The sequence below is a fragment of the Carassius carassius genome, chromosome 3 (genome assembly GCF_963082965.1).
Source record: "Carassius carassius chromosome 3, fCarCar2.1, whole genome shotgun sequence".
Lineage (NCBI taxonomy): Eukaryota > Metazoa > Chordata > Actinopteri > Cypriniformes > Cyprinidae > Carassius > Carassius carassius.
Window position 1 is genome coordinate 14551319 of NC_081757.1, and position 12126 is coordinate 14563444.

The 12126-nt window shown below is 37.3% G+C and overlaps 1 protein-coding gene across 1 annotated transcript in view; it reads right to left on the reverse strand.

The window, feature by feature from the left end:
• Positions 1–12126, reverse strand: part of igdcc3 (immunoglobulin superfamily, DCC subclass, member 3) — a 74624-nt gene that overhangs the window by 60123 nt on the left and 2375 nt on the right. Inside the window, exon 2 of the mRNA XM_059530176.1 lies at positions 5848–6153. Within this exon, the coding sequence (XP_059386159.1) occupies positions 5848–6153 (306 nt within the window). The remainder of the gene's footprint in view (positions 1–5847; positions 6154–12126) is intronic.

Genomic DNA, 12126 nt, shown 5'->3' on the forward strand with positions numbered 1-12126 from the left:
TTAGTGAAACTTTTCTGTGGTGGCGGACATCTCCAATCATTTAATCCACTTAAAACCCAGCACTTTCTTATAATTAACCTCAAATTTACATCCGTCTCCATCCAATCAACAACCAGTTGGTGGAACCAAGCCACTTAGAAAGTTGAGACAATGTTTGGTATGTCTGATGCTGCTATTTCTGGAGAAATCACAACACATACAGTACTTTAATATAAAAAAGGAAACTGCTGCTCCTAATGTAATTGCTCCAGTGCTCCACCAAAACATTTTCTCAAAATACCCCTTTTCCTTCACAAGTTTCACAACCTTCATTCGGCGAGAAGCTGGCTGTTATTTTCATCTGGCTGTTATTTTCTCATTTTTAAGGTAATTTCTTTCTAAATGTGCTAGTCATTTCCTTCCAATTTCATAGAGCTCTGTTCAAATTATAATATGTATTGCAGGCAGCACTTTCTTATTCCATATTTAAATCTTGGGTGTGTGTGCTCATTTTGCGTGTACCCAGACCATACGGTATACTGATGGTACAGCTATAGATAATGCACCACATCAATTATATGAAAATAATAAAGAAAACATTCTGCCAGATAACGTTACGCTTTTATGGAAGCACTTTTCATTATGCTTGTCCACCCAGCTCAGCTTGCCTATCATTCAGTCTGACACAGACCTCGATTTTCTATGCTATTAGATTTGCATCCCACTCCATCTCCCAGCTATTGTTGTTCACCCATTATTTATGCAGAAAGCACACATACTCTTATCTGGCCCTAATGAGAAATCGAAAAAGGTGTTAAAAAGTAACTATGCGGTGACCTTTACCAATCAGCACCCCAGAGAGCGTGGGTTTAAAGGTTCCCCTGGACCAGCGAGCCGAGCTGACTGTTCCCTGTGGCGTGGCAGAGGCGGCGTAACTTCAGAGGCCAGCCAGTAACCACTGGCCCACTGGGATCAGAGCCAGAGTATGTAGCACAACACAGCAGTGCACCGTCTACACACAGTGTGTCAGTCTCACTTCACCATGTGTCTGTGCACTCATAAGTCAACGATCTTCACATCACACACACACACACTTCACTGCAAGGCCAACAAATGGACTGCTGTGTTCAAATATGGCACAGCATGGGCTGCCCATGTGTGTGTGCGCACGCGTGTATGTGTGACAAGACCTCAGGCAGAGATGTCTCTCAGTGTCAAACAATGCAGCCACAAAGCTACATGTGCACACGGTTTTGCTTTACGGAGGCAGAATCCATTGCACACGTATGATGCAGTCAATAAAAAGATGTTAAATTAGTCATGTCATCACGGACCACATTGCATTATACACAGAGCTCAATATCTCTGCAAAATGTCCATTCAGACTATGTGTGCTATGGATTCATGCATAGATTCTGTACACAAGCTGGCAATAGAGCTTAATCTGTATCAATAAAGGAAATACACTCTTTTTATATTATTAAATTATTATTTTATATAAAATAAAAAAAGACAAATATTTATAAAATATAAAACCTGGGAGAATAAAAGAACCACATATACACACACACACACACACACACACACACACACACACACACACACACACACACACACACACACACATATATATGATATGATGTATGTACAGTGGGTCAAATAAATATTGAACATCACCATTTTTCTCAGTAAATATATTTCTAAAGGTGCTGTTGACAAAAAATTTCTCCAGATGTCGGTAATAACCCAAGTAATCCATTAATACAAAGAAAACAATACAAGTAAGCTCAGAAATTAGGTAATAAAATGAAATGACCCAGTGTAAAATTATTGGCCACGCTTACTGAAATGTATTTAATACTTTGTACAAAAGCCTTTGCTGGTAATGACAGCCTCAAGACACCTCCTGTATGGAGAAACAAGTCGCATGCATTGCTCAGGTGTGATTTTGGCCCATTTTTCACAGTTTTCAAATCTTGAAGGTTCCATGGGCCTCTTCTATGAACTCTGGCTGGGCCATTCTAGCAGCTTTATTTTTTTCTCTGAAACCAAATGAGAGTTTCCTTGGCTGTGATTGGGATCATTCTCTCGCTGGAATGTCCACCCTCATTTCATCTTCATCATCCTGGTAGATGGCAGCAGATTTTTATCAAGAATGTCTCTGTACATTTTTCAATTCATCCTTCCTTCAATTATATGAATCTTGCCAGTGCCACACCATGATGCCATTTGACCTCCAAACTTGGTGTGTATTATGGCATCCAAAGAGTAACATTTTTGTCTCATCTGACCAGACTATATTCTCTCAGTATTTCACAGGCTTGTCTAGATGTTGTGCAGCAAACTTTAAACTTGCTTCAGCATGCTTTTTCTTCAGCAACAGAGCCTTGTGTAGTGTGAGTGTGCATACAGGCCCCGGCGGTTGAGTGCATTACTTATTGTACTTATCATTTTCTTTGAAACAACTGTACATGCAAATTCCAGGTCTTTCTGGAGCTCCCCACAAGTGATCCATGGCTCTTAGAAAACTCTTCTGATAATCCTCTGTCAGAAATCTTGCGAGGAGCACCTGGTTGTGGCCAGTTTATGGTGAAATTATGTTCTTTCCACTTCTGGATTATGGTCTGCACTGTGACCAGTGCTATCAGTATGTTTTGCAACAGTAAGGTTGCGCAGGTCTTGAGGGAGCTCTTTGCTTTTACCCATTATGAAATGTTTCTTCTGTGACTGTCACGTTGGTCTTTTTATAGACCACCAGTTGGGACTGAACCAACTAATATTAATTTCCACTGACAAGGGGCAAGACTGCTTTGTAATTACTGATAGATTTCAGCTGGTGTCTTGGCTTTCCATGCCTTTTTGCATCCCCCTTTCTTCATGTGTTCAATACTTTCTCGCCGTGTCATTCTACTTTACTACACAGAACTTAATTTCTGAACTTATTTGTATTGCTTTCTTTGTCTGTATGGATTACTTGGGTTGTTACCAACATCTGGCAAAAAAATTCATGTTAACAGCACCTTTAGAAATATATTTACTGAGAAAAATGGTGATGTGTTCAATACTTATTTTACCCGCTGTGTATATATATATATATATATATATATATATATATATATATATATATATATACATATATATATATAAAATATATTATATAACATTGAATGCTTTTATCATGTGCATCTCGTCAGTAAAGCTGGTTCTGAGATTAGTAGTAAATCTCCAGCACATGGTTTCATATGGAGCAGCATTTACTACACAAGAGCCGTAGATTACTGATTATCTATGCAATATCGCATTCATTATCAGAGATATAACGCCTGCGATAATGAAAGCTGTTTGCATAGCTTGTCAGGTTTTTGGTTAATCACAATGAATCGTTTGACAGCACTAATATTTCATCTAAACTACATAATTATTTTCAAAAATATTAATTATTTAAAAGGTATACGTATATATTTACATTTAAATAATTACAAATAAATATTTTATGATAAAACAAAGTAGTGACAAAACCCTTTAGCATAGGGAATTTCTCCTAGGTTCATCTCATGAAAGGCAGTGGGTTACAGCAAGTCCTGCTTATGTGAATTTGATGGGAAAGGGCCTGATTGCTAAGAGCTTATTCTCTCTGAAGCACAATATAATAACAGCAAGAGACCCTGAATTCCTCACATCATCACAAAAACACAGTTTCACATTAACACTGCCGTGCGCTTTCAAATTAACACTTGCCTGACATCCATTTAATGACCAACTCTGCTCTCCCCTCGGCTACTATTTACTACGCCAGCACAACTACCTCCTGCTAACTGCTAACGAGAACATAAAGAACTCTCCATAAGGCCCTTCTCTGTTTTCTTTCTTCTTATGCCCTTTATATTTAGCCAGCATCTGCATGAAAAGATCAAACACATTTTGGACGTCATGAGAGCAGACAAATGATAATAAGTCATCTTTGGTTGCCATAAACACATGCTGAGTTTATGAAAATCCAATCATAAGCACAATACAGTAACAACTTTTCAGTACTGGACAGGAACAAGGCCCGATTCATAAGGGTCCACGATGGGTATGGACGACTAGAAAAGCTAATTTAGCCTTGCTGCCTGTGACCAGCAAGTGGGCGAACAACAGCACTCCAGATTATTGTGACGCCGACAAAAGCTGCGCAAAAAGAGCACAGCATGGCCGGGTTTAATAGTTAAGTTCAATACAAGAGCCAGAGATTTAGTAATATAAATCACAACACAAGCACGACTGAGAGCGCCACAGCAGCGCACAAAAGGCAGACTGGATCCAACAAGCCAATTTATCTTCAGAAATAGAAGGAACCCATTGTCCATATATCAAATGGCCTGTCCCAGACCCCTGTGTCCCTCATGTTCAGTTCATCCAAAGTTAATGTAGCCTGAGTCTACACTACGCCGTGCTTGAACACTGCGCCCTCTGTGGAAGACCCAAAGCACACTGCAATTGCTCATGCTTTTATCACGTTAAACGGTATTATCACGGTATTGAAATCTATTTTTATAATAAATAATACAGTATAAAAGGTTAAAAAACTGTTTTTCTTATAACAAAAATAAATGAACATTTAAATACAATAAAGCAATACAGAAAATAAAGTTAAATGTTTTGCAAAAGAACTATAAAGATCAATAGGTATCACTTTACAATAATATCTCTATAGTTCACCATTAACATTCACAATGAGCAATAGCTACATTTGCTACAGAAGTTATTAATCTTTGTTAAAAAAATAAAAGTTTTAGTTCATGTTAGCTCATTAAATAATACAGTTGCAACTTTAGATTTTATCAGCGTGTTATTAAATATTGGAATACCTAAGATGAATGAATGTTCAGAAGAATTTTTAATTTGCAGTTTATGTTAACTAATGAATTAACTAATGTTAAAAATTAAGCCCTAATGTAAAATGTAAAAAAAAAAAAAAAAAAAAAAATCAAAACACTCAAACAATTTCTATGTCATGTTGTAGTCCAGATTAAAATAGCCTATTAAGACTTAATACTTAAGTACTTGGCACTGTGATGAACATCATAGCAAATACACAAATCTGATTGGCTATTTAAAATTATTAAATATGTTTTAGAAAGTAGGGCTGGTTTATTTGGTGTTTAACAAGGTTAAGGACTGCATTTTCTTCAGTTTATCGCCATCTGCTGTCAGAGAGTGAATGTGCTTTCATTCAGCACGTCCCTCACGTGTTCCTCCATGTGCTTCTCTTACGTGCTTGTTTACATCAGAGCGCACAGTCTTTCAAGCAGCATACAGCGGTGTTGTGCATTTTGAACAGTTGATGGGAATAGTATTCTTAAAATGCATTCCAAATTCTGAATAATTTGTAATATATAATTATTCATGGTATTTAGAAGTGCCCACGATAACAATATTGTTCATATTCATTACTGTGATATATCGCATTACCGAATACCGGCATAAGTCTATTGTTATGTAATTTTAACTATGTAATTTTCGTTAAAATGGAGCAATATAAAATATAATATAATATAATATAATATAATATAATATAATATAATATAATATAATATAATATAATATAATATAATATAATATAATATAATATAATATAATATAATATAATACACAGTCTAAATAACTGCATTTTCATTATCATCATTGCAGGCTATGCTTCATGAAACAGATTAAGATATTTTACCTAAAAACTGCTAGCAATTTTATCATTGATGTGTAAAATTAAAAATCTTTCTCTTTTATCTTTTCAAATATTTGCTATTAAAAAGCACTTGACAAAACAAAGTGGGGTGTGAAAATAACAAGGTCTTATCTCAGAATTAAAACACACTGAATGCTACTTACTAGCAGCCTGCACTCTGGCTTTGCGGCTCAAGACCAGCCCAAAGAAGTTTTGGGCTATGCACTCATAATCGCCCTCATCAGACGAGCCATCAGACTTGGTCTTCTGGAAGTGACCAATCAGAAGTGAGCCATTAGCAAACATGACATAGTTTTGGTCCTCCACTATCAGAGCTCCGTTGCGCCTCCACTGTGTGGTGATGGGTGGGATCCCCTCCACCTGACAGTGTAGCATCAGGGGATGTTCCTGAACAGCAATAATGTCACTGGGCTCCAGAGTGAATGACAGCTCGCCCCCACATGTCACACCTAGCAGATAAAAACACACACACAAAATAGACAAAGATTAAAAACGGCACAAAACAAACAATACAAACGAAAGCCTTTACTCAGAGTTTTACAATTGAAAACAAAATTTTAACCAAAGCAATCAAATGCTGTATTGGGCTGCTGCTTAATATTTCTGTGACCCCCCACCCCCACCCCACCCATCTATTCTATCTATTATCTATTATGAACACTGCTTGAGGGAACAGATAGAGGAGGCTGGAACATTTCTATTAATCAGTCAAGTGTGCATGATTATCTACTGATGTCAATCTCAAAATCACCAAGTACCATATAAATCAATTAATCGGCCTGCCAGATATCATATATCAGTATAGTGAATGGGAAGATATGGCTCAGTGCAATGAAACTGCAGTGAATGTGATTGATAGTCATACATTCTGCCTAGATCAGAAGTACACTGAAATCCTAAATGTCTTCTTGCTTTAAGTAATTCACTGGCATATGCATGCATGTTTATTTGTAGATAGATACTATACTATTAGAAAAGAGCTGTGAATTTTTTTCCAACCATACAATTATTTCCAAAGCTACTTGTTGTATGTTGGGCCACAGGAATGCTGGAGCCTATCCCAGAGTCTCAAGCCGTAGGCAGGACAACACTTTGGACGGATGTCCAGTCCATCACAGTGTAACATTTTTGTTTAGTGTAAATATGAGAAAAAGAAAATGAGACCTTCTGGGGCTATTCATTTTAAAAAGATTTAACACCAACAGCAAAGAAAAAAATTATAATTTATTGAGCAATTCTTCTCCCAGAGTTAACGTCTTCCACCATTTTGGAGAGTACCCCAGAATGTAATTAATTTAATCAGTGCTCAGATTTGATCAAAAATATCTTAATTTGTGTTCCAAAAATGAACAAAGGTCTTACGATTTTGAAACGACATGAGGATGAAGAATTAATGACAGAATTTTCATTTTTGGGTGAATTAACCCTTTAACAAAAATACTTCACACGTCACACATGGGGCCAGCACAAACCAACTTTTGGCATTAAAATATTAAAATAGTACTGCACTTAAACGAGCACTTTAATTTAGCACTTAAATTACTGGTATTTGTGCCATTATGTAATGCCCAAAAATCATGTCTTAAAGCAGGCAGTAATAATAATGCGCCGCTAATCTTGGTAGACTGCGCTGGTCAGAATTTTCCTCTCCGATCTGCACTTTTATGGACTTGCGCTCTCACGCAAATTTGACCTGTTTAGTAAACCTGGCCCTAAGTCTCACTAAATGTCCACTTTTAATAACAATGTCTTCCAGCAAAATCACTGACACCCACACCAATGGCGATAAATAGCAGTCTGCCCTGACTTAAAAGTGATAAAAAGGAGAGCTTAGTGGACTCTCTTGTGCTCTGCACTGAAGATATCAGGTTTCAGTCGCTGGTGGGCTAAGCAGTAGCAGCCGCTGCCTGCGGCTCAGGAATCCATCTGAAGTTTGGCGGGTGGGGGCACAAGGGCGCAGCTAGGGACCAACTCTGGCATAATCGCTCAAATTCCAGCCCCGAAATATACTCCCTTAAGGTACAACCATGGAATGCATTGAATCACTCGTCCCTGCAGATCACATGACTAATAAATAAAGAGGGAGAGAAAGACAGAAACACAGGTTCTCATTATGTTACTAAAGTGGTCTAAGGGGCTTGAGTTATCTTTCCACGTCTTTCTCATCTCACTGCTGTTCCTCTCCAAGTTTCTCTTTTGCTACTGCTTTATTTGTGAAGCAAGAAATCATGCTCCTCTGTCAATCTCCCGGTTTTATTAACAGACGCAGTTTTTTTCTCTGGCATCTTACAAGGTTTTATTGCAGCACCAGCAGGGCGACATTTTCGGGGTTACACACACGTCCCCAAAGGAACTGAAAATTTCTCACTGGATTCTTCACTATATCAGTGTTCAAATCTTCTCTTCCCTTAGATGATAAAACACCAGCGTTGTACAGCATAACATTCATCTTTTTGAGCTTTGATGCCAATGTCGCTTATCCATATCTTATGACTAGAATTCCCTTAACTACAATGATTCATGTATATATAATATATATAAAGCAAGGGTGGTCTGATGCTGTGGTGCTTGATTTAATAGTCTGTTTTTTAAACCCTTGAAACTGAAGTCTATAAGAAAAGTTATTTTTCAAATACAAGCAATTCTTCTGAACTCTGCTATTCATTAAAGAATCCTGCAAACATGTACCATTGTTTTTAATTTTTTTTTAAAAAAGGAGCACAACTGTTTTCCACATTAATATTGATAAGAAAAGTTGATTCCTTGATATGCTGATTTGGTGCTCAGCCATCATTCTCATTTCTTATTACTATTAATATTTCAGAAGAATCATGTGACACTGAAGACAGGAGGAATGAATGCTGAAAATTCAGCTTTGCCATCACAGCGACAGTGAGCCTACTGTATGTTTGATCAATTTAATTTGAATGCAGAACTGTTCAGCTGCACCGATGGGACGCACCATACATGCTGCTGCGGGACACTAAACACTTTCGAGTCGCTCTTGACAGTCACGGTAGCATTTTTTCGTGTTGTTTCCACCAGCGCGGCAATTTTTTTTCATCACTAATTGATGGATGTCTAAAATAAAAAAAATAAGGAGAAGCCTAAAACAGGCCCGAGGCCCAACCCGCGCCTGGACTATGACGTGAAAATTGGCCGAAGCCCGGCCCAAGGGGTGTAAAATACAGGGCTCTAATTCAGAGCCAAATTACAGAGTGTAAAATGACTTCAGAAAGATGGCGCCATTATGATGTTACTTTTACACAGAGATTGGTAGGTCTATTAGTAAAATCTAGCTTGAATTGAATTAATCGAATTTAGCAATCTTTGTTGCATTATGTGCCAATCTTGTATACACACATTTTTTGTGTGATTCTGTTGTTTTGCCAATCAAATAAATGAAAACATATACATTATCTACTACTACATTATCATTGTCGTTCTCCAAACCTTGATGTCATTTATTACCGTTTTTCTCTTGGACACACTTCTTTGCTGCCCTCAGCTCACTTTCTCTATTTTATAACTAAATGTTCATGCTTCTAAGCACAAACGTTCAATCTGGCTCTCTGTTAAGCAGGAAAGAAAGAGAGGCCACATCAACAGAAAGCCCATGCAGTTATTTATTAGAGATCTTTAAAGAAAGCTCCTTGAACTCAGATAAGGCATCAGTCAAACGAGCAGGAAAATACAGCAGATGCAAGAAAAGGCAAGGTGAAGGAATAATGAGATAAAATAAGAAATTAACAATATTAAAAGGATAGAAAGAAAGATGAGGAAAATAGCAAAAGTACAGTGGCAGTTACTCAATCCAGATGCAGGCTGATTGCAACCACTCCTCTTTCAAGAAGTGTTTTGGGTTCAAGCGCGACTGGAGCACCCTGGAGTTCAGGATTAGCTCAGCGTGAGTCCAGCAGCCTGCCAGGCAGACACACACACACACACACACACACACACACACACACACACACACACACACACACACACAGTGCTTTGAGTGATGCTCACACATGGGTTTACCACTGACACTCAAAACAACATGCCACACCACATCAGCCTCAATCACTATTCTCTCCACCCCTCAGAAGCCTACATTTATCAGCTAGAAGGAAGAAAGAAATCCGTAGAAGAGATATTTTAAAAGGATAGTTCACGGTAGGAAGACAGGATTTTCATCAACGCACCGTCTGTTCACCTGAAACCCATTTGATTTTAACACAAAAGAAGTTTAGAATTTTCAAGATTTTTTTTTTTTTTCACAAAAGACTCAAAGTACCTTCAGCCTTCCTGAAGCTTTCAATTGCCAAAATAAAAAAAATGGCATAAAATACCAAGTATAGTTATAGACCCTCAGCCTGCACTGTATTCTTCTAAAGTCTTCTAAAGTCATGTGTTAGCTTGAAAAGATCATAATTTAATCCATTTTTTATTTCCACCTATTCAAGTAGAATTTGCATAAACAGAAGAGCAACATTCGGAGAAGGATAACCTTAATTTGTTTGTGTCAATGTGCTATACTTGAATGATATAGTATATGGTTTTAAAACCCCCAGAATGTAGCATATATTATATATTTTGACCCCAACCCACAAGGGTCACAAGGGTGTCATAAAACTAATTAATATGAATTGAGCAGTTTAATCCAAGCCTTTTAAAGAGTGTTAACCACATTATATAACAAACCGATTTATTTTAGGCTTTTAGTAACACCTAAACAATGATAAATATAAGGCCTTTTTGACCGTTATGGATCTTATTTTGATTACCAGGACTTTCACTGGAGGGATAGAAAACTTTGAAAGGGTTTTATTTAAAGATCTTATGGTTTTGGAACCACATGGGGCTTAGTAAATGATGACAGAATTTAAAATGATCTCTTAAAGGCAAAGGGCAGTGTACATATTCTGCGAAATAACTTTTGCATTACATAAAAAAACACATAATATTCAAACAACATGAGAATGAGAAAAGATGACATCAGAACTATTTCTTTTAAGGAGAACCATCACTAAGGGATGGTATGGTATCTATATTGTTCATCTAAACCAGTGGTTCCCATCCAGGGGTCCGGGACTCACAAGAGGGCCTCAACAAACCCCATTGTAGGGGGCAACTGGATGACTTAAAATTATTGAAAAGCAAAAGAAAAACTAGCTTTAAAATAACTTTAATCTGGACATTTCTCCCAAACTTCTAGAATTCAGAAATGTAATTTTTTTGACACTTGAAAAAACGTGAACTCGTAAATGGTATTTTTGTACTTCTAAATTTTAGACAATATTAAAAGGCCAGGAAGATCAAATATTGAATGGGTCTTATTCCTGTGAATGAGGAAATCAAGTCTTATATATTTCAGCATCCTGCTCTTGATCGCACAAATGTGATTATAACTAAATGCTAAATGCCAATTCTTAAGTCCTCTCTGACCTTGGATCGGTGAAATATCATACCAGTCACGCATTGAATTAAAGCATGAACAGACCGTGAACAGCCCAGATTCATTAGCAAAGGATAATTCCACTCTCAACAGTCATTCGCCTCTCACTCTAAAATTTAAATATCACTGGTTTGGCAAGACCTATACTGTAGCTGTGAATTAATCAATGACCGGGGGCCCCGGTGCTGCCTCCTTATCAGCTCCCTCCGTCTCTACATCTGTTTACTGAGCTTTCCGCTAGTAAACAGGGCATCTGTATAGCCTCACCTGGTCAATTCAAATACCAAACCCTTTTCCTCATTTCTGCATCTCTTCCCAGGGTTTTGGTATGACAGCCTTTTGCACACTGCAGGTCTTGTTTTGACTTCCTGTGACAAAGCACTGAAACATGCTGTCAGAGTGACGGCTGCTTTCAGCCCCTTTCTTTTGTTAAGATTTACAGAAAGAACCCTTAGACTGAGGCCACAGAGGGGGGCAAAGGAAAAGTCAGTCTTTGTAGGGTGACCTTAAAACCTATCATCATCATTGCTCTGAAACTGGAGTTTTTTTTTTTTTTTTTTAACAGTCATAGCTTTAATACTGGATCATCTGCTTGATATGCGAGGAATTTTTCAATTAAACTTCTTCTCACTGAATCAGTGCACAATAAGAGTATTAAAAACCTAAGTGGGGGATGTTTATTTCTATACTTTATGTTTTGCTTTATATTCAGGCATATATGACAAGCAAAAACTATAAATGATACCATGACCGAAGCCTTCAGTTTGAACTTCATTCAGTTTGTTTTAAAAAGTAATTAAAGCCATGCTGTAAATACAGGCTGAGTTACAAGCAGTAAATCACTCTGAGCTATCAAGTTGCAACGGACAGATGCAGTATAAAGTTACATTGTGACTCGAACTCCCTTTAAAACGTTTTTTTTTCTTTTTGAAAGAAAGGAATAGGCCTACATATTTTATTTTCATTAATTTAGTTTTTTTTA